This window comes from Mastigoproctus giganteus, chromosome 14 (genome assembly GCF_048544385.1).
Source record: "Mastigoproctus giganteus isolate SK-2022 chromosome 14, ASM4854438v1, whole genome shotgun sequence".
NCBI lineage: Eukaryota > Metazoa > Arthropoda > Arachnida > Uropygi > Thelyphonidae > Mastigoproctus > Mastigoproctus giganteus.
The window spans coordinates 50,884,050-50,908,953 of NC_143588.1; the positions used below are offsets into that span (position 1 = coordinate 50,884,050).

The following is a 24,904-nucleotide window of genomic DNA, read 5'->3' on the forward strand; positions in this document are numbered from 1 at the left end:
TAAGGAGATAGGCTGGATCTGTGTGGGCTTTTCCTGGTTTCGGGAAGGCTAGCATATAAGAATGGCACCAGCTAGTGGGGTAATATTCCTCTAAGAAAATTCTATTATAGAGTCGTAAGAGAGCACCTAATGATCTTTCACTTAAATGGGAAATCATTGTGTAATAAATTCCATCAGGATCCAGAGCACTGTTCTTCACTTGTGCGAGCACATTGTACAATTCAGTAATGGTCAATGGCATATTGTATGAATGTTGGAGTGCCGTATTGAAATTCAATATATATATTTTTATGTCCTGGTTTTTTGATTTGATTTAAGAATTCTTGGCGCAAGAGCTACTGCGGCTAAAATGCGCCTGTGTCCTGGATTTTAGTGACTGAGAGGCTGGTTCATATGTGGAAACAGCTGAGTGTGTTTCAAAAGATGAGCCGAATGCATTAGCAATTTCCACAGGTTTGGAAATTTCCTTCCCTTCCAGAAAAAGAATCAGAGAAGTTACAAGCGAGTATTTGCCATTAATTTGTTTGATTTTTTTTTCCCAGACTGTATCAGTATCTGTGGATGTGTTTATGGTGGCAGCATAATGTGCCCACCATTCTTTTTTACTCATTTATCTTACATGACGAGCCTTAGTCCTTGCTCTCTTAAACTGTAGGAGGTTGGCTGTGGATGGATTTTTTCAAAACTGATTTCAGAATTTATTCCTTTCTCTTTTAGCAATGCTACATGCTTCATTCCACAACATTTTAGGATGGCGCCGGATTTTAGATAATGATTTCGCAATAGCAGATTCAGCAACTATCATTATTTGTTGTGTAATATAGCTTACTGCAGAAACAATCTTGACAGTTGTAATGATGGAGGAATCTAAATGAGCTATTTCTTGATATTTAGTCCAGTTGGCCTTGTCAAATTTCCAAATTGTTCTAACGTTAATCTGTGGTGGATAACTTGTATAGAAATTACAGATGATCAGAAAGTGGTCACTCCACGTGGGTTTTTGGTAACCGTCCAGTCTATGGGAGGAAATATTGTTGGAGAACATACTGACAAAAGCAGAGCTTGAGCCAGATGGTAAATACACATATGTGTGATTATCGATATTTAAAATAGTTAGGTTGTGTTTATCTAAGAAATTTTCAATTATTTTCAGTCAAGATGTTGAGAGCCCCATAGGGGCTGATGGCCATTCCAGTCCCACAGAATACAGAAAGGAGCAGGTATTTGTCTTACTAAGTTATCTAAATCAGCAAGAGTGTAAGAGTGGTTTGGTGACAGATACAATGAGACTAATATTATCTTTTTTCCAATGGGGATGTGGATGGCAATTGCCTCCAATGTTGTTTGTAGGGGGACAGGTTTAGAAGGAATTAAAGAATTTACTAAGAGTGCTACTCCTCCATGAGCTGCATTAGAGCAGTTTTTATCTTTTCTATACGTGAAGTGTTTTATTGTTATAGAAATTGCATTCATCAAGTTTGTTTCTTGTATGCATTCTGCAGCAGGATTACATTCACTTAAGAGATTGTATAGGTCATCTAAATTAGCACGAAGTCTGCGACAATTCCATTGAATCACTGTGTGCATTGTTTGGTTTTAACTGGTGCATTGGTTACTTCCGGCAGATATTTTTGTTTTCGCCTGTCTAGTTTTGCTTTTTCTTTCTTTGGGAAGGTTGGCCTTCCCATGTCAGTGTCTTCCTCTGCATGAATCTCAAGAACTGATCATCTTCATTTACCTTTTCATCAATGTCCATGGTATCAAATATTAATTTGTGTGTTGTTTCTTTCAGTGCTCTTGGTTTGTTCTGTTGGTTGCTCATTGGGCTTATCTGGTGTTACAGGTGTATTAGCTTCTCAAGTAGCATATTTGGAGATAGATTGTTCCTTTGATGAGGAAAGGAATGATTTAGCCCAATTAGATATCAATATATTTGGAGGGATTGAGCAGTCAGTCTGAGTTGCTATTGAGTGTAGCTGTTGTGTAGCTGAAGCATATGTAGATGACTTAATAGGTACTGCAAAATGTTTCATTGCTTCTTAGTAGGACACTTTCTGCTCTACCTTATATTTTTGAATATTATTTTCTCATTTCCATTGGAGGCATTCCTTTCAGGAAGCAGAATGTTTGCCGTGCCAGTTGGGACAACTTTGCATTTCGGTGTTACAGTTTGTGTGTGTATGTTCTTTAGAACCACAGGTGGCAAACCTCTGCAGACAGTTTGTGAATGACCATATCTTTGGCACTTAAAGCACCTGACTGGGTTCAGAATGTAAGGTGTTACCCGGCATCTAAGGTAACCAGCTTTTATGGTGGTAGTTAGATTTGGTGTTTTGAATGTGAGTATCACTGTTCAAGTAGGGACAGGCTCTCCATCTTTTTGTTGACAAAAATTTTGGCATGTACCACATTTTGATCTCGTAGTTCATGGACAAGTTCATCCTGCATTACATTTAACATATCCATTTCTGATATTACCCCCTTTAGAGGAGTTAAAGTGGCATGTGGGGTTACTTTCGTTGGAATTCCACCAAAGGTAGTTACTTTTAAGTCTCTCAGCATGTCTGTGTTCGGTAATTTCAACTAATAAATCTCCAGATCTTAATCACCTAACATTTTTGGATGGCCAGCCACATTCTCAAGACATTTTTGTATCAAAAATGAGGAAAGCTTACTCAGTGGTTGGTCTGTGGAGGAGTGTAGTATTAAAAAGAGAGGTATGGTATTATCCATTCCTTCTTTTTTTTGTCTCTTAGCATGGGATGTTGTGTCATCATGATCTGGATCAAAAGCTCATAAATGGACTGTTCAGTTTTGTCTATCTTTACTCCTTTTAGCCCAGGGAAAGTGGCATTCTTCTCCCAGGTTTCCAGCCCTGCCACATGGAGGCAGGAGTGGTGCCACCAGTGACCAAGTGATAAAGGAAGGTTAGTAGTTAGTAAGTTAATTCTTTGTATAAGAAGAAAGGTGTCTTTCCTTTCTGTTAGGAATGCTAACTTCTTTACTTTAGAAGAGCAAAATTAAATAACTGGAAAAAATTATTATCAGCTGCTCTTTAAAAAAATTGCTTGGAAGTCACTCAGAAATTGCTATAGTCACTCGCTTGGCACTCGAGGGCCTTCTCAACAAACTGCAAATGGCAATTTTTGTGCCACTAAAATTTCATGAACGGTGAAAACAAAACTCCAGCTGTGAAAGTGAATGGAGAGGTGGGCATATTACAGTGAAAGTAACTCTCCAATGAACACATAATGAAAAAGTAAGATTGTCATAGCATGTAGCAACATCACATTTTCAGATTTTTCCAAAAATCTTACGGACTTCGGGTATATCCACATTTCGGGATTCTGAATATGGGAACCCGTACTGTACATGGCTTTTAAATGCTTAGATGTTTGTCGTTAGTGTTTTGGTAGTTTCTTACCAAACAGAAGAGTTTGTTGGCCCATTATAAGAAATGATATATTACACAAATCATTCTCTGTTTCCATAAGTTCATATTACTATGCAAAATAGTTTAATTTTCCTGCCTTACATTGTATAACATCCTTAGAATTATTTTATTACTATTAACTAGTATGATTGATTTTTTTCTCTAAAGGTGGTACCTTCCAAATTATGCCATGGCTCAGCAGTTGAAATGGGGTCGAAACTTGGGATGTAATTTTGCCTTACACAGTTGCAAGGACTGGATTGATAGTCGTAGATCTAGGTAATTATGAACCATTCTTATATTGTTATTATGGTCTAATTTTGTAAAGGATCAGAAAAATTTCATTACAGGTAGTGGTAGTGGCATGTGATGCAAGAAAGCAAGTGTATGAGCTTATGCAGCATCAGCCAAAAAAAAAAAAAAAAAAATCACACCATTCCCTCCAACTGCCTGTCCAGTTCCTCCTTAAATTTATTTAACCTGTCAACTTCCACAACAACAGATGGAAGTTTGTTCCAGAAATTAGCCACCCGCTGGCTAAAGGCAAATTTCCGCACATCTATTCTACATCTGTCTTTTCTTAATTTGAATTTATGCCCCCCTTAGGTTCGTAATCTGAACAAGTGGAAGGATCCCATCAGAATTCAGCGTGCTCAACCCATTCAAGGCCTTTTACACCTCAATCAGATCACCTCGCAGGTGCCTAGTCTCCAGCCGCTGCAATTTGCAGAACTCAAGTCTCTCTTGGTAAGAGGATCCCTTCATTCCCCTCACCAATCTTGTTGCCCTTCTCTGTACACGCTCAAGCAACTGTACATCCTTCCTAAAATGAGGCCTCCAGACCTGTACGCAGTACTCAAGGCTTGGCCTGACCATTGCCTTATACAGAGGGACAATCACCTCCTTTTCCCTGCTAGCAAAATTCCTATATATCATTGACAAAACCCCACACCTGTCCTGGCATCCTGTCTGCATTGCTCAGAAAACTTCATATCTGACTGCACAATTACTCCCAGGTCTTTTTCATTTTCTACCACCTTAAGTGTAGTACCATAGTTGGTACGTTTCGCTGGGGTTACTTCTACCCATATGCAGTACTTTGCATTTGTCAACGTTAAAGTTCAGTTGCCACTTCTTAGCCCATCTGCCCAAATTATCTAGATCCTGTTGCAGTAGCACACTGCCAACCTTTGTATCATCTGCAAACTTCGACACTAAGCCTGATATACCTTCATCAATATCATTGATAAATATACAAAACAACAGAGGACCCAACACCGAACCCTGTGGGACTCCACTAATAACATTAGTCCACGAAGAGCAGCACTCATTAATTACCACCCTCTGTCTTCTCCCACTCAACCATCCTTTTATCCATTGTAGCAACTTACCCTTAATACCATTCTGCTCCAATTTGTACAATAGTCTTCCATGAGCAAAATTGTCAAAATCTTTCCTGAAATCCAAATATATGATATCAGAATTATTTTTTTCATCCAGTTCGTTTGTAACCACAACATAATATCCTATCAAATTTGTCGGACAAGACTTTCCCTTAACAAACCCATGCTGTGTCTGAATTATTGCTGCAGTCTTGTCTAAATGATCCTGCAATGCATCTTTAACCAGTGACTCCATTATTTTATCCGGAACCGAAGTTAAACTAACTGGTCTGTAATTACTTGTGTCACCCTTCGATCCCCCTTTATGAATTGGGGATACATTTGCACATCTCCAGTCTGTGGGGACCTCCCCTGAGTCCAAGGATGCTCTCATAATTATGGCTAAGGGTTTGCTTAGTTGCTCTGCTGCCTCCTTTAATATAACTGGATAGATCCCATCCACCCCAGGTGCCTTTCTTATGTTTAACTTCAACAATTTCTCCTCCACTTTGCTCTCAGTTATTACAAAATCATTAAGCACTTCAATCTGATAACCTTCTGCCATTTCAAACCTTAATAACTCCTCATGTGTGAATGTAGATGTAAAATACTCATTCAGTTTGTTTGCTATCTGAGCAGGATCATCATCATCAGTGGAACCATCGATATTCATCCCCTTCCTTTTTAGAGTTTATATAAGTAAAGAAATCCTTGCTGTTTTTCTTAGCATCTTTTGCCAAAGATTTCTCTTAATCTGCCTTCGCCTGCCTAACCTCCTTTGTGACCTGATTACAGACTAGCTTATATCTGCCATAGGCTTCTGAGTCGCTTGATAATTTATATGCATCCCATGCATTTTTCTTCTCTGTCACGAGTCTCATTAGTTCATTTGATAACCATTTAGGCTTGAACAATATTTGTTAATAGGTACGAAACTTTTAGTAGCATCCACGATTAATTCCTTGAATGCTTCCCACTTAGAATTTACTGTTGGTAACATCGTCAGTTGATCCCACTGTACAGAATTTAAAAACTGTCTGAGACCACTGTACTCACCTTTACGGAAGCAAAAACCCTTTCCTTTACCCCTGATGGTAATTATATCTTTAAGTAAATCCGACATCAGTACACTGTGATCAATGCCACCTAGTGGTTCCTTTATCTGCAAATTCTTAATACACGAATGATCACTGCTGATAACCAGATCAAGAGTATTGCCCTCTCTGGTTACCTCTCCAACATGCTGCTGCAGAAAACAATCATCCAATAAATCCAAAAAATCTTACTAGTGTGTGAGTGACCAACAAACAAGTTACAATCAATATCTGGGAAGTTAAAATCCCCCATTATAAGACATTCCAATTTACTAGCCCACTCTATTTCTCTATAGAATTGTTTATTGTACTCATTCGAGTCATTAGGCCTATAACACACTCCTACTCTTATTTTTGCTTTTGCAGTGCTTATGCCACACCAAACTGACTCAACAGTGCACTGTTCATCTATATCAACTGTGTGCACTTCTTTTGATTTTATGTTTTTCTTAATTAACAGCATAACACCTCCTCCCTTCCTATCCTGTCTATCCTTTCTGTACACATTGTACTCCCCAAATTCCAGTTCTGCATTCCTTATATCTGTGTGACACCACATATCTGCTATCCCAACAATATCCGCCTTTGATGTCTTGACCAGCACTTCAAATTTATCAAATTTATTTACTATACTTCTAGCATTGGTATACATGCACCTATTCTTATTCTTAGTTACCCTAACACATCCCATATACCCACCTGTTTCACGATCACTGCCATCAGTCCCTGAAACCCCCAGCACCCCTTGCTCCAGGTCTCTACTTATTCTAATAGAAGTTGTGCAAGAATCACCTTCACCTCTGCCATGGCTACTTTTAACCTTTTAGTCTATGAATCCCCCCCTCCAAGCTAGCAGTTTTCTGACCCACCTAACACTGCCTCGATAGCATCAGCAAATATTCTTGCACCCTTTCTATTTAAGTGTATCCCATCCCTGTAGAAGCAGTCTCTCCTGTTAACAAGCACTGACCACGCTGAAAAAAATTCTACCCCTTGAGCCTTGCACAATCTTTCCAGGGCCGAATTGATTGACAAGGCTCTCATCATGTATTCCCTCCTATCGTGTCTGGGCAGAATTGCAGACACTTTCAAATTTAACCCTGACTCGCAACTTTTTTGCAACATTGACCTGTACTTGTTAAGTAAATCTGCAGATCTCCTACTCTTAATGTCATTGGTGCCAACGTGTACAACAATATCACCTTTTGTGCCCTTAAAAGATGATATATGCTTTACAACATCATCAACTTTTGCCCCTGGCAGACATACCCTGGCCCTGTTCCATCTATCCTTTTTACACAATATATTCCCCATCTCCCTGACAATAGAATCACCAACAATAACTAGTTCCTTTGGGACCAGCACATTCTGCCTTGGAGATTGCCGCAGTGTTGCCTGATGCCCAGGATGGGCAGCTGAGAGCTTGACGGGCCCCATATTAATTTCTTCGAGGGCATCTACCCTACACCTCAAGCTCTCATAGATGCCCAGTAGAACGCTGAATTGATGCCTAATTTCTAGACACTCTGCACCTGGCACACACACAAAGACATCCATCGGCAAACATTTCACAAGTTGCACATTTTTTTAGGCTGTGATGCGTTGCTTTATCCCTTCTCCCTGCATATACCTGCAGGGAGAAGGGATAAAGGGCAAAATATAAGGAAAACATATAAGCATTAACTATAATTTCTCCTCTTTATTTCAAAGTGCTCATTATGAATGAGCTTTATGAAGGTTAAGTATAAAAAGTCCTTAAAATTCACTTGGCCTACATAAAGAAGTTGTGTCAAGGGTGGTCAAATCTTAAGGAGTATTAGTCCTGCAAGTTGGATAATGTCTAGCAAGAGGCATCAGCACTGAATTTTTGAGAGCTGCATTCCATTTTATACACCTTTTGATGATTTTCTCCCCTCAAATTCAGACTGAATTGAAAAAATGTTCCCAAAAAAATAAAGTATTTTTATTTGGATCTTTGGATAGCATGCCAGGAGCCCTTCTGGATGCATTAAAGGATACTGTAGCTTTTCAAGGTTTTTCTCTACACTTGCCTGGTAGTACAGTTTGGCATTGCCTTCTCCACTCACTCTTTGAGTGCTGAAATACATTCAAGGTAGTGAAAGAACCAAATGAAAGCTTCCTTTTTAGAGAAGAGTGGCTTTTAACCTCAAAATGTATTTTATCAGATAACAATTATGGTCTGATTTTCTTTATTTGATGTTGAATAGGAATATTTTAACTTGTGAGTTCATCATGATAGTAATTATTTACACATTTTTCATAATTAAGTATTTAACAAGGTGATTTTTATATACTAGTTTCAGAGGCTTCTAGTAAGAAGTCAAAATCAATGAAAAATTTCAGAAGCCTTTGAAATTTTTCATTGATTTTGACCCCCCTGCTCAGATTCAAGTGAAAGAAAGGCTTTATATAAAGCTTTGAAAAATTGTTTAATTGAAAAGAAACTAATTTTTGGCCCATGTTTACAGTCCATGAAATCTAATTTCATCGTTTAAACCATGAAATTTAATAATTGTTTATAGTTGCACTAAAACATTAGAAAAAACATTGGCTTTTCAAAATTAATTTTTTTGTCACACTATAAACATTTTACATTGTTTTTGCCTATTTGCTTGATAGTTGTCACTTATTCATTAAATTTTTAATGGTGTTGAAAAGTACTATTCATGAAAAGTACCATAAATTAAAGCTGAATGGGCAATGCAATGGGACAGGAGAAAAATAAATTAATATATATATATATATATATATTCATGTTGTCTGAAAAAGGTAAGTTATTTTTTATTACAGTCTTGTTGATTTGAAATTCACTAATTTGGATCCTCTATAATTCAGACTGCCTTCATTTTTATGCATTTATTTTGTTAGCACAAAATGGAGATTTTTTCTAAACAAGGATTTAGTGATACAATTCCAAACTTCTTTCAAAATTATACTTATACACTGTATTTCAGAATTTTTACTTATTTTACACATTTTAAAATAATTCAAATCAATCAAAACAAAAAATTTAATTCAAATGAAAATATTGATTTTTATTGTTAGATAATGTCTTTTGTAGTAAGAGTACTCCTTTGTGTTCTTGACTAATCTGGTTGCTCTTCTTAAAATGAGCTGAAAACATCATTTTAAGATGATGCTGTCAGACCAGTATACAGAACTCAAGATGTGGCCTAACCATTGCTTTATACAAAAGGATAATCACCTTATTGTCCCTGCTGGCAAATTTTGTGTATATCATTAATAGAATCCTGTGAGCACAGCCTGTCTGCAATGCTTAGAGAACTTCGTGTTGGACTGTACAATTACCACTAGGTCTCTTCTGTGCTCCACCACTTTTTGTGTGGTCCCAGAATAACGTACCATTTAGAAGACGTGTTATTCTGGGATTACTGCGGATCATACACAGTGCCTTGTCTTTACCAATGTTAAACCTCAATTGCCAATTCTCAATCAGTCTGACTAATTTTTCTAGGTCTTGCTGTAGTAGTATGCCTTGATTCCTATCATTAATCAGGCCAACTTTTTTATCATCTGAAAACTTAGACAATAAGTTTGATATGCTTATGCTTCCATCAACATCATTAATAATTATTGTAAACAGTAAGGGGCCATACTCCAAACCTTGAGGGACTCCACTAATAATATCAATCCAAGAAGAGCAGTGCCCATTTATAACCACCCTTTGGCCTCTGCCATGCAACTTATCCATAATGCTACACTGCTTCAATTTGTATAGCAGTCTTTCATGTGGAACAGTGTCAAAAGCTTTACTGAAATCTAAATATATAATGTCAAAATTATTACAGTTCAATCTCAATATAAAGTGAGTCCAAGGATGCTTTCATACTGTGGTTTGGGATATACTGCAGTAATGATCGTGTTCCCCCAAAAACGAATTATATCTGCCCAGACACGATAGGAGGGAGTATATGATGAGAGCCCTGTCAATCAATTCGGCCCTGGAAAGATTGTGCAGGGCTCAAGGGGTAGAATTTTTTTCAGCCTGGTCTGTACTTGTTAACAGGAGAGACTGCTTCTACAGGGATGGGATACACTTAAATAGAAAGGGTGCAAGAATGTTTGCTGATGCTATCGAGGCAATGTTAGGTGGGTCGGAAAACTGCTAGATTGGGGGGATACAAGGACTAATAGATTAACAGTAGCCACTGGCAGAGGTGAAAGTGATTCTTGCACTGCTTCTATTGGAATGAGCCGCAGCCTGGAAAATAAGATGCAGGATATTTCAGAGACTGCTGGGAATCATTGGGGTACAAGTAAACACATGGGTTGTGTTAGGGTAGCTAAGAAAAAGAACAGGTGCATGTATACTTGTGTGTACACCAATGCTAGGAGTTTAGTAAATAAATTTGATGAATTTGAGGTATTGCTCAAAACATCAAAGGCAGATATTGTGGGGATTTCAGAGACGTGGTGTCACACAGATATAAGAAATGCAGAACTGGAATTTGGGGAGTACAATGTGTACAGAAAGGATAGACAGGATAGGAAGGGAGGAGGGGTTATGCTATTAATTAAGAAACACATAAAATCCAAGGAAGTGAAGCCAGTCGACATCGCTGGACAGTGCAGTGTCGAGTCAGTTTGGTGTGACATAAGCATTGGGAGATCAAAATTGAGAGTAGGAGTGTGCTATAGGCCTAATGACTCTGATGAGTATAATAAGAAACTGTTCGGAGAAATAGAGTGGGCCAGTAAATCAGAGAGTCTTATAATGGGGGATTTTAATTTCCCAGATATTGACTGGAATTTGGGGGCTGGTCACTCACACAGTAGCAAGGCTTTTGTGGATTTATTGGATGATTGTTTTCTACATCAGCATGTTCGGGAGGCAACTAGAGGGAGTAATACTCTTGATTTGATTATCAGTAGTGATTCTTCATGCATTCAGAATCTGCAGATAAATGAACCACTTGGTGGCAGTGATCACAGTGTGCTGAAGTGGGAGTTACTCAAAGAGGTAACTACCATTAGGGGTAAAGGGAAGGGGTATTGCTTTCGTAAAGGCGACTACAATGGACTGAGACAGTATTTAAATTCTATACAGTGGGATCAACTGATGATATTGCCAACAGCAAATTCAAAATGGGAAGCATTCAAAGAACTTATCGTGGAAGCTACTAGGCTTTACATACCAACTAAGAAATATTGTTCAAGGTTTAGGCCTAAATGGTTGTCAGATGAACTAATGAGGCATATGGCAGAGAAGAAAAATGCATGGGATACATACAAATTAACACGTGACACGGATGCCTATGATAGATACAAGTTGATCTGTAACCAAGTTACAAAGGAGGTTAGGCAGGCGAAGGCAGATTACGAGAGATCCTTGGCAAGGGATGCGAAGAAAAACAGCAAAGAGTTCTTTACTTATGTAAACTCTAGAAGGAAGGGGATGAATCAGATTGGTCCACTTGAGATCGATGGGTCAACTGTTGATGACCCTGCTCGGGTAGCTAACAAACTAAATGAATATTTTGCATCGACATTCACACATGAGGAGTTATTCAGCGAGGGGAATGCCAGAGGTGTATTCAACTCTAGCAGTAAGCTAGAGAATCTTGTAATAACTGAGAGCAAAGTGGAGGAGAAATTGTTGAAGATAAACACAAGAAAGGCACCTGGGGTGGATGGGATCTATCCAGTTATATTAAAGGAGGCAGCAAAGGAGGTAAGCAAACCCTTAGCCATAATTATGAGAGCTTCCTTGGACTCAGGGGAGGTACCCATTGACTGGAGATGTGCAAATGTGACCCCAATTCACAAAGGGGGATCAAAGGCTGACACAAGTAATTATAGACCTGTGAGTTTAACTTCTGTTCCCGGAAAATTAATGGAGGCACTGGTGAAAGAAGCACTGCAGGATCATCTAGACAAGACTTCAGTTATAGCTAGGACACAGCATGGTTTTGTTAAAGGGAAGTCTTGCCTGACCAATTTGATTGGATACTATGATGCAGTCACAAAAGAACTGGATGCAGGGAATAACTTTGATATTATATACTTGGATCTTAGAAAGGCTTTTGATACTGTTGCACATGGAAGACTGCTGCACAAATTGGAGCAGTGTGGCATTGGAGGCAAGTTGCTGCTATGGATAAAGGGGTGGTTGAGGGGGAGAAGACAGAGAGTGGTAATCAATGGACACTGCTCATCGTGGACTAATGTTATTAGTGGAGTCCCTCAGGGTTCAGTATTGGGGCCTTTATTGTTTTCTGTATTTATAAATGATATTGATGATGGTATATCAGGCTTAATGTCCAAGTTTGCAGACGATACAAAGGTTGGCAGGGTTGTCAAGGACACTACTGACACTATGCTGCTGCAACAGGATTTGGAAAGGTTGAGCAGATGGGCTTCGAGGTGGCAAATGAAGTTTAACATTGACAAATGTAAAGTACTACATATGGGAAACAGCAACCCCAGAGCAACGTATCAACTCTGTGGTACTACACTGACAGTGGTAGAGAATGAAAGGGACCTGGGGGTGGTGATGCAGGCAGATATGAAGTTCTCTGAGCAGTGCAGACGAGCTGCAAGAGTAGCTCATGGTGTATTGTCAATGATATATAGAAATTTTTCTAGCAGGGATAAGGAGGTGATTATTCCCTTGTATAAGGCAATGGTCAGGCCACACCTAGAGTACTGTATACAGGCCTGGAGGCCTCATTTCAGGAAGGATGTAGAGCTGCTGGAACGAGTACAGAGAAGGGCAACTAGATTGGTGAATGGGACAAAGGGGTTCTCTTACGAAGAAAGGCTTAAGTTTTGCAAATTACAGTGTCTGGAAACTAGGCACCAGCGGGGTGATCTGATAGAGGTGTACAAAGCCTTGAATGGTTTGAGCATGCTCAATGCTGATGGGATTCTTCCTCTAGCTCAGAAAAATCACCTGAGAGGGCATAAATTCAAATTGAGGAAAGACAGATGTAGGATAGATGTGCGGAAATTTGCCTTTAGCCAGCGGGTGGTTGGTGGGTGGAACAGACTTCCATCCCTTGTCGTGGAAGTTGATAGCCTAAATAAGTTTAAGGCTCAGCTGGACAGGTATTTCGAACGAACAGAGGGGTGAAGTGGAAGTGGTTATTTTTATTTATTTATGTTACTTTTTTTTTTTTTTTTTTTTTTTTTTTGGCTGATGCTGCATAAGCTTGCTTTCTTGCATCAAATGCCTCTACTAATGCTAATGCTAATATAAAATAAATAAATAAATAAAATTAGTGTGTTCAAAGAACTAGCAGTTTCATACCGACAACTGTAAAAAGTGAATACTGTATATACTCGTAAAACTTGGTAAATTCTAGGGCATCAGAAATATATACACGGCAAAATTAGTAAATCAGTAGGACCAAAGTAATGGCCACCAAAAGAAAATATTACATGTTGAAGAAAAGTTACAAAATGCAATATATTTCACAAGTGTGGAATTCCAGAAGGAACAATCCACAGTTGGATGAAAGAGGAAGAAAAATTTCATTAATTTGTAGACTCCATAGAAGATGAAGTAGGCCTCCAAATAAAGAAAACTAGACTTTGTGAAAACAGTGATGTGAACCAATGCTTATACAAGTGGGTTCTGCAGAAGTGTAGTGAAGGAATACCAATAAATGGGCTAATTTTGAAAGCAAGGCTGCTTAAATTTCATAAGCTACTTGTGGAGATGATGACACATTTAAAGCTTTTGAAGGGTCGCTTTGGAGATGGAAGGCTCGTCATGGGATATCCCAGGTTAGTCTTGTAGGTGAATCTGTGTTTGGTGACAATACATCAGCAGAAATATTTCCTAAATTTCTGTGTAATGTGATTCAAGATGAATTCACAGATGAACAGTTGCAACTGTGAAACAGTGCTGTACTATAAACTTGTCCCCGACGAGTCACTGGATATTAAAAAAGCACCAACAAAGTGAGAATTACTGTTACTGTGCACAAACAAGATTGGAAATCACAAGCTAAAGCCATTGTGCATCAGTAAAAGTCAAAGTTCTTGGTGTTTTAAGCATGTCAACATGAAATCTCTATCTGTGATTTATAAAATTAGCTCCACTGCTTGAATGACGAGTGATATTTTTGCTTCATAATGTGAAAATTTGTTGGTACCATTGTTGAGATGCCACTTTCTTTCCAAAAAAACTTGAGAAAAAGCTCTGTTACTATTAGATCACTGCCCAGCTGATGTCCTGAAATTGAAAGATACTGCACTAATTCAGCCCATGGACCAGTGCATTATTTCAAAGCCTACTGTTGTGGTGAGCTAAGTGCTGGGGTTGTGAACTCAGAAATTCAATTTCTAGAATTTCTGAAAACATAAACCCTGGAAGATGTTGCATACAATATTGGATTAGCAAGGGAGACAGTAAGCTCAACAGAAATTGAAAGCTGCTGGAAAAGTGTATTGGAAAAGACAAAATCATTAATGATGACCTTGAATTAGCAGCATTTTCAGAACAAGAAGCAAAGGCTGCTTGTAACGTACTTCGCAGTTGAGCAAATGACCTGGTTGCTCGGATTGAGGTGGATGCAAAAGCTCCAGTTGTGCAATACCTAAACAAGGAAGAAACCACAGCCTCCATGAACAGTGGGAATATAATCAACAAACAGAAGGCCAATGACATAGGGAGTGACTCAGAAGATAATGTGGATGACTCATGTCAGGAAAAAGCACCAGAAATTAAAGTGCTTGAAAACATTAATGAGGTGATGGAGTGGTTACAATGTCAGAGTGATAGTGAACCTCTTCATTTATTGCATGTGACCACTATTAAGAATTATGTACTGAAAAAATGCTGTCATCAGTTCCGGCAAACTAAATTACGTGACTGTTTCAGAACATATACGTTAAATGTAAGTCCATAACAGCATTGTGTATTAGTAGAATTAGTAGAATGTAACCTTTAATACTTTCTTTTAGTCTATATTCTATCATTTTATTTTGCATCCAGTTCTTCACAACACACAAATTCTATGCTGGCATGCATAAGTGCTTAAGCTGGAAAGCTTTTTTCACACTCAGGGTACGTTTGATAAGAATGACCTACTGTTTCAATAAAACATAACTAATAAATTGTGAATGAATTCAACAAATTTCTTTATCTAATGGTAAAACCGACAACACAGACATTTGGACAGATCTGAAGATAAAATAAAAATAATTAGTTTCAACATTGAATATATTTCACTTGTTTTTCATCTTGTACTTAGAATTGACTAAATAGGATCCATGCTAAACTGTTAGCAAAGCAAGTTTGCAAATTTTATATATACAGAAAGATAGAGCAGGAGGTTATAGAATTGTAGTTGTGTTTAAAGCTTCTCAGAGAGCTAAAAACATACTGAAAATTTGGTATTGGTGTGACTCCCATCTCAAGTAATCTTGAATATCCAAACCATATACAAATTTGTGTGTGTGGTTGGAGGGGCAGGGGCCTATGGGATTGGAATTGATCTGAAACTTTTCCACAAACTAGCAGAACATATATTGAAAATTTATTGTGGATCTAATCTTTTTTTTTATCAAGTAATGCCCAAACATCCAAAATGTATTTTTATTTATATATGGAGATAATCTAGTATCAGCAACATTCATATTTTTGGCATTTCAAGGATAGCTCTAATACAGTTTTGCAGGTCTGCCACTGGATAATCCACCAGACCAGACCTGTTGGTAACTCTGTAAGAGGCATCCAAATCAGCCAGTGTATAATTTTGCTGCCTATACTCTTCTAGCTAGTGACTGGATGGATTTGTGCTATATCCAAAAATATCCCTTTGTGTAAGGCAATGGTCAGGCCACTCCTTGAGTACTGCGTACAGGTCTGGAGGCCTCATTTTAGGAAGGATGTAGATTTGCTTAAGCGTGTACAGAGAAGGGCAACAATATTGGTGAGGGGAAATGAAGGGGTCCTCTTACCGAGAGGCTTAAGTTCTGAAAATTGCAGTGGCTGGAGACTAGGCACCTGCGAGGTGATCTGGTTGAGGTTTATAAGGCCTTGAATGGATTGGGCATGCTGAATTCTGTTGGGATTCTTCCACTTGCTCAGATTACGAACCTAAGGCGCTTATAAATTCAAATTGAGGAAAGACAGTTGTAGAATAGATGTGCGGAAATTTGCCTTTAGCCAGCGGGTGGTTAATTGCTGGAACAAACTTCCATCTGTTGTTGTGGAAGTTGATAGCTTAAATAAATTGAAGGAGGAACTGGACAAACTTTTAGAGAGAATAGTTGTGTAAATTTTTTTTTGGCTGATGCTACATATGCCTGCTTTCTTGCATCACATGCCTCTATTACTATTACTATATTATTAACTTAATTTTTCTGACACAAGCTCAATGTAGATGACTTTCATCAACCGGTGAAATACCACCACTTTACTTATTGGAGGTTTGAAGTGGTGAAACCCATGTTTAGTCTCTAGAGCAAAGTTTCCGGCACTCCCCCCCCCCCCCCATACTTCTCCTTCAACCCATGCACAGTACTAAGTACTATAGGTTTTGATACCTTTCGTGTTTGGGGTTTTCATAAAAAAAAAAAAAAAAAAAAATTATCAGTTGCCCTAATTATTCTTTCTACGATTCCTTTCACTTCATAGGAGTAGTTGTGCATATGTCCATTCTGATATTCCTTGGTAGGGACTTCATCTGGAATCTCCTCTCATATTGATCACATTTAAAATTATCTTGATTCTATTGTGCTCTCAACTGACTGACTCTACTTGTGACTCAATTTTGATTCCAATCACCCAAGAACACTTTGACTTCCTTTCTTTGGAATTTTACTTTCTCCAGTCCAACTTTCATAACAGTGAGGTAATTTTCCTTGGTGATTTCAATGTTCACAACTCCAGTTGGCTTCAGTTTTCTAGTCACATGATGGACCCAACTGGTCAAGATGTCGAGGCTTTTGCAATTACTAATGACATCTTGCAGATTGTAAATTTGCTGATCTTATTCTAACAGACAGCCCTTCAAAGTACACAGTCAATGTTAGTGGTTCTCTAGGTATCTCAGATCACAACTTTGTGATAGTCTCCTCTTTGATGGGGTCTCCCTCTTTCTCTCAGAAATTTTACAGGCCTCATATCCTTTTTTGGCATCACAAGAATGTAAAAAGGAATCAACTGTGCAATTTCTATTCCTTGGTTGGATTACTGATTGGATTAGTAATCCAACCAAGAAATCTCGTTAGATTTCTAGGAATGAAATCTTTTATTCTGCATCCACCCTAAAACATTGTCCTATATCTAAACCCTGCAAAAATTGTGCAAAGACTGTACAAGGTAAAAATGTGTCATATCATAATTGGCACTATACTAAAGCTTAGTATAGTGCCAATATCATGATTTTGTAATAACTGAGAGCAAAGTGGAGGAGAAATTGTTGAAGTTAAACATAAGAAAGGCACCTGGGCTGGATGGGATCTATCCAGTTATATTAAAGGAGGCAGCAAAGCAACTAAGCAAACCCTTAGCCATAATTATGAGAGCATCCTTGGACTCAGGGGAGGTACCCACAGACTGGAGATGTGCAATTGTATCCCCAATTCACAAAGGGGTATCGAAGGGTGACACAAGTAATTACAGACCAGTTAGTTTAACTTCTGTTCCGGGTAAAATAATGGAGTCACTGGTTAAAGATGCATTGCAGGATCATCTAGATAAGACTGCAGCAATAATTCAGACACAGCATAGGTTTGTTAAGGGAAAGTCTTGTCTGACAAATCTGATAGGATATTATTAGCATTAGCATTAGTAGAGGCATTTGATGCAAGAAAGCAAGCTTATGCAGCATCAGCCAAAAAAAACAACCACTTCCACTTCACCCCTCTTTTCGTTCAAAATACCTGTCCAGCTGAGCCTTAAACTTATTTAGGCTATCAACCTCCACCACAAGGGATGGAAGTCTGTTCCACCAACCAACCACCCGCTGGCTAAAGGCAAATTTCCGCACGTCTATCCTACATCTGTCTTTCCTCAATTTGAATTTATGCCCTCTCAGGTGATTTTTCTGAGCTAGAGGAAGAATCCCATCAGCATTGAGCATGCTTAAACCATTCAAGGCTTTATACACCTCTATCAGATCACCTCGCTGGTGCCTAGTCTCTTATGATGTGGTTTCAAAAGAACTGGATGCAAAAAATAATTTTGATATCATAAATTTGGATTTTAGGAAAGCTTTTGACACTGTTGTGCATGAAAGACTATTGTACAAATTGGAGCAGAATGGTATTAAGGGTAAGTTCCTACAATGGATAAAAGGATGGTTGAGTGGGAGAAGACAGAGGGTGGTAATTAATGGGTGCTGCTCTTCGTGGACTAATGTTATTAGTGGAGTCCCACAGGGTTCGATGTTGGGTCCACTGTTGTTTTGTATATTTATCAATGATATTGATGAAGGTATATCAGGCTTAATGTCGAAGTTTGCAGATGATACAAAGGTTGGCAGGGTTGTTAATGACAGTAATGGCAGTGTGCTACTGCAACAGGATCTAGATAATTTGAGCAGATGGGCTAAGAAGTGGCAACTGAAGTTTAACGTTGACAAATGCAAAGTACTGCATATGAGTAGAAGTAACCCCAGAGAAACATACCAACTGTGTGGTACTACACTTAAGGTGGTAGAAAACAAAAAAGACCTGGGAGTAATCGTGCAGGCAGATATGAAGTTTTCTGAGCAATGCAGACAGGCTGCCAGGGCAGGTCATGGGGTTTTGTCAATGATATATAGGAATTTTGCTAGCAGGGAAAAGGAGGTGATTATCCCTCTGTATAAGGCAATGGTCAGGCCACGCCTTGAGTACTGCATACAGGTCTGGAGGCCTCATTTTAGGAAGGATGTAGATTTACTTGAGCGTGTACAGAAAAGGGCAACAAGATTGGTGAGGGGAATGAAGGGATCCTCTTACCAAGAGAGGCTTAAGTTTTGCAAATTGCAGTGGCGGGAGACTAGGCACCTGCGTGGTGATCTGATTGAGGTGTATAAGGCCTTGAATGGGTTGATCACGCTAAATTCTGATGGGATCGTTTCACTTGTTCAGATTACGAACCTAAGCGGGCGTAAATTCAAATTAAGAAAAGACAGATGTAGAATAGATGTGCGGAAATTTGCCTTTAGCCAGCAGGTGGTTAATTGCTGGAACAAACTTCCATCTGTCGTGGAAGTTGATAGGTTGAATAAATTTAAGGAGGAACTGGACAGGCATTTGGAGAGAGTTGTGTGATTATTATTTTATTTTATTTTTTTGGCTGATGCTGCATAAGCTCATACACATGCTTTCTTGTATCACATGCCACTACTACTGCTGCTTACAATTGTTAACAGTTATTAATCAATCCATACTCACTTTTGGACAGGCTAAGAGTAGAATACTTGCTTCTTTCCCAATTGGTAGCTAGACATTTTGCTTTCTTTCCAAAACTATTGGCTGTAACTTCTGTCTGTCTATACCCCTTCCTCTGTTATAGATGATATATTGCATTCTCAGCTGAAGTTAAAGCCAGCTTACTAGAATCCTACTTTTCTTCTATCTCCTGTATTAACAATAACAGTAAATTACTTCCCACCATACTCTGTACACTCCACTCAATGCCTCCCATGGTCTTCTAACAGAAAGATATTTGAATTCTGAACAATCTTGTTGCCAAGAGATCTCCAGGTCATGATGGTATTTCTCCACTTGTTCTCCAAACCTGTGTGCACCTGAGCTTACTCCTGTTCTCTGAAATCTTTATACACTTTTTCATTCCACTGGTTTTTTTTCTTCTGCTTGAAATTTTGCTCACATCCAGCCAGTTCTTAAAAAAAAAGAAGACAAATCCCTCATCTCCAGTTACCTTCCCATTGCACTTAACTCTGCTCATTCCAAAGAAATAGAGAAATCCATATGCAAATTCTTAAAATATCTTGATACCTTTCATCTGTGTTCAGTGGTTGTCAATACAGATTTTGTCACTGTTGATCTACTGGTGGCTTCTGTTATCTGTACAGTAGGCCCTCGATTTAACAGACTAATTGGGGGAAGGGGTGTCCGCTATTGCCGAAAGTCCGTTAAATCGAATGTATTTTTAAAACATATATTAATAACAAACTTACAATATACAGGATGTATTAAAATGTTATTATAATGTACATTGAGTAATTTATACATGCCAAACATCTGTTCATCTGTTAAAAATATAAAAATAAATTTACGACAAGAACCAAACTTTATTTTAATTAAACACATCAAAAACTATACATTGTAACTAATGGAGTTTTTCCACCACTTTATTTTTATTTTTTTCCCTTAAAGCTCACACAAAGATGTTTTCAATGAGAACATTACTTTTTTCATTTAAATCCATTTTAGAGGGAAAAAAATACTTTAAAATTTGGCCCCGGGTGCCAAGCGATTGTGACTAAGCAATTTCTCTGTGCTTTCACTGCGATTCTCAAAAGGTGAATTCTAGTTCTATTTTACGTTCTTCTCCTTAATAAATCCTTTTATTTAATAGCAGCTCTTTTTTCAAAAGTACTGATCGAGAGCAAGAAAGGAAAGTAACCTTTCTTTTTTTCATATTTAATAGACTAATCACTACTAACTTCGCTTGGTCACACCAGGCACTGCTCCTGCCTCCCCGTGGCGGGGCCGGTAACCTTGGCAGAAAAGTCCATCTGCCAGGGGCTAAGAGGAGCCAACATGGAAAAAAATATGTTTCCAACTATAGAGTCGACAAGCTGTCGACCAGATACCGAAAATAAACATGACTCGTCACAAGCAAAGAGGTTGAAAACAAATCCCTCGGTGACAGACTTACCAGCATTTTTAATAATGCACTCACTATCAGAACAGCCTCTCAGTAAGCTATCCCCTTTTCTAATCCAAAAACATCTGGAAAGTATTGCAGGGTCTCCCAAGACGGTTAAGAGACTGCAATCAGGGGACTTACTTGTTGAAACTCTAAACCACAGGCATTCTGAAAAACTACTAAAAATGACAACTTTTGCTGGTATTCCAGTTAACGTAACTCCACATGCAACCCTAAATACATCAAAGGGTGTAATATCTAGTTGGGACCTGATGAATGTGACGGAGGAAGAAATTAAAGAAGAACTTAAGGAACAAAATGTCATCGCTGTAAAGAGAATTATGGTCAAAAGAGACAATATACTGATACCTACCAGAAATATAATTCTCACCTTTAACAGTCCAAATCTGCCCTCATCAATAAAAGCAGGATATCTTCTTTGCCGCACTCGTCCTTTTATACCAAATCCGTTGAGATGTTATAAATGCCAAAAGTATGGCCACTCTCAAACGACATGCAGAACAACCCAGTTTGTCCCAACTGTGGATCCTCTGATCACATTCAAAGTGATTGTTCAGTGAAAGAAATGATCTGTCCCAACTGCAAAGGCAACCATCCGGCCTACTCTAAGACATGTGAGAGATGGAAAACAGAGAAAAAAATTATGCAATATAAAGTCGAAAATAAAGTTAGTTATCAGGAAGCAAGAAAATTAGTTGCACCCATTATACATAACCGTACCTATGCCAGTATCGCAAAAAAATATCAGACAATAGCCACGCAAACTGATGTTACCATTCCACATAACATATCAATCTCCGACTGGGCTCGAGCTGTCCTCTCTCAGCAAGAGTCCAATACCCTGAAGCACTCAGACCAAGCCAGTAATACGCCTCTTAAAATTCCAGCAAAATCTCCTCCTCCACCAGTGATTGCTACTACTTCAAATAATCTTAATTCATCTACAAAAAAGGTTATCCAGGACACATCGATGCATTCAGAGTATTCTCCCAAACAGGAAGATCCGGTTCTGGAAATATTTGCAGAAGAAGAAGATATGGACACAGGTCGCCCTACATTTCCAAAAAGAGACAAACCAAAGCCAGAACGCCATAAGACATCCACGTCAGGTACAGCTTCTTCTTCTAAATTCAAGTAATGCCTAACATCTTGCAATGGAATTGCAGAGGCTTTCGTGGCAACATTGACGACATTCATTACTTAATTAACCGCTACTCTCCAGTTGGTTTCTGCCTGCAAGAAACCTATTTAACTCCTCAAATTTCCATTTCCATAAAAAACTACTCAATCTATCGACTAGATCGGAATACATCCAATTCTGCTCGAGGTGGTGTAGCTATCTTAATTAACACAAGGATTCCAGCTAGGCAAATCACTCTCCAAACCCAAATCGAAGCTGTCGCTGTGCGTCTGATTAGTCAGACTGCTTTAACTCTAGTCTCAGTTTATCTCCCACCAAATCATACTTACTCTTATAATGATCTTAAAGAACTTTTATTACAGCTCCCCTCCCCTATCTGCCTGCTAGGGGATTTCAATGGCCACCACGCTTTATGGGGATCAACTAAATTAGACCGACGCGGCCGACTGATCGAAACTTTACTGGATAAAGAAAACCTCACTCTTCTTAACAGTGGTTCGCACACCCATATACAGTTACCTAATGGACAGACTTCTGCCATTGACCTATCGATTTGCTCCCCAATACTGTTTTCAGTCATGCAATGGTCCGCTCTTGATAATCCCATGGGCAGCGACCATTTTCCAATTGTTTGTAATCTGATGACTACACAACCACCATTAGACGAACCCTGCAGGAAATGGAAATTTTCTAAAGCTAATTGGGACAAATTTCAATCAGCAATCACATTGGATAAAAAAATTATACAACTACATCCCATAGATGAAGTTACCGACTATATCACTTCCTGCCTTTTATTTGCAGCTAAAAGCTCAATTCCAATATCAAATTCAAAGACTCGACGCCATTTCAACTGTTGGTGGAATGAGGAATGCACAAAAGCGAAGAAAGAACAAAATAAAGCATGGAATTTATTTCGGCGAACTCCAACTACAGTTAATCTTATTCAATACAAGAAACTAAAGGCAAAAGCTCGTCTCATTCAAAGACAAGCCAAGAAAGATTCTTGGACTCGGTTTGCATCCACTATAAATAGAAACACAAACCCACGATTAATATGGAAGAAAATTAGGCAGCTTTCCGGGAAGTTTCCAACTGTACCTTCTCCAATTCTCTCCTGCAATGGTCTAAACGTTTCTGCTCCTCTGGATATAGCAAATGCCTTAGGCAAAACTTTTGCTGACGTCTCAGCTGCTTCCACCTACTCTCCGGAATTTCAGAAAACTAAGAACACCGCAGAACAGAGACACATCAACTTTCGAACTTCACTGCTACTTCCATATAACCAGCCACTCCAAAAATGTGAACTTATGCAAGCCATCAGAACAACGCGCAACAGTGCCGCTGGGCCAGATGGGATATATTATGTTATGTTACAGCACCTTGATGAGGAAAACTTACAAATGCTGCTAGCCTTTTTTAACCGAATCTTCCTGGGAAATGTTTATCCCACTTCTTGGCACCATGCTACAGTTTTGGCCTTCTTGAAACCTGGAAAAGACCCCTCCAATCCTAATAGTTACAGACCAATATCTCTGTCCAGTTGCCTCGGTAAAATTCTTGAAAAAATGATCCACAGTCGACTCGCTTGGATCATTGAAAGCGAACATCTACTAAGTAATAGTCAGCATGGCTTTCGCCAAAACAGGTCCTCCTTTGATCTGATGATCAAGGCTGAATCCGAAATTCGCAATGCCTTTGTTAAAAACGAACACCTAGTTATGGTCTCCATAGATATAGAGAAGGCATTCGATACCACCTGGCGTTATGGAATTCTCCGTGACCTCCATAACCATGGTCTCCGTGGCAACCTGCCTATATTTATTAAGAACTTCCTCAAGAGCAGATCTTTCCAGGTGCGATATCAAAATTCCCTTTCTACTACATTCTTGCAAGAAGAAGGAGTACCACAAGGGTCAGTTTTGAGTGCGACCCTCTTTGCCCTCAGAATTGATTCTATCACAAAAGAACTTCCAAATACTGTAAAGGCGTACCTTTACGCTGACGATCTCTCTCTTTCTTGCCATTCACAGAATATGAGATCTATTGAAAGGCAATTGCAGATATCTCTCAATAAAGTACAAAAGTGGGCTGAGTGCAATGGATATCGTCTTTCCCAACAAAAAACAGTTGCGATCCACTTTTGCAATCAACGCAAACTGCATACGGATCCTGAACTTCGGATATCAAATACCACCATTCCGATTGCCAGCAATATCAGATTCTTGGGACTAATCCTGGACAGTAAGCTGAATTTCTTTGAGCATGTTAAATTGTTACGTACTACCTGTCTCAAAAAGATCAACATGCTAAGAGCTTTATCTGCCCATTCTTGGGGAGCAGACCGTACAACTTTGCTGCTCTTATATAGAGCATTGATCAGATCCCGTTTAGATTATGGTGCTCCAGTTTATGATTCTGCCCAAAAGAGTGTACTACGCTGGCTAGATCCTATTCAACATAATGCACTGCGGATTGCAATTGGTGCGTATAGGACATCTCCAACTCATAGTCTATACATTGAAGCTCATGAGCCCCCTCTGCATCTCCGCAGAAAAATGCTGTTACTTAAATATGCAGCCAAAATACAGACTTGCTCTTTGCATCCTATTCAGCCCTACCTTTTTAATCAACCACTAATTAATCTCTATAGAAATAAACCAGGTAAAATCCGACCAGCTGGCCTACGGCTTCTTGAAATATCACAGAACTGGAATGTTCCTCTCCACAATAGGCAACAGATAGAGAATTACTGTCATCCTCCGTGGACATCGTTTCCTCAACTAACTTGTGATACTTATTTTCTACATGGGGAAAGAATCGCCTACCGACACTGAATGTGCAACAACTCCATGCTAGCCATCTTCAAAGCTGTGCTGACTTCTTGCCGGTATATACGGATGGTTCCAAATCTCTTTCAACTGTTGGCGCAGCAGCAGTGTTTCCTCTCTGCTATCATATCAGCTTCTCTTCCACCTGAGTATACCAACTTTTCAGCAGAACTGTATG

The 24,904-nt window shown here is 38.9% G+C and overlaps 1 protein-coding gene across 1 annotated transcript in view; it reads left to right on the plus strand.

Annotated features, from left to right (window-relative positions):
- The window catches only part of LOC150075134 (leishmanolysin-like peptidase), an 807,866-nt gene that overhangs the window by 616,507 nt on the left and 166,455 nt on the right, over window positions 1-24,904 (plus strand). The window contains 1 exon segment of the mRNA XM_090388304.1: window positions 3,602-3,712. Within this exon segment, the coding sequence (XP_090244430.1) occupies window positions 3,602-3,712 (111 nt within the window).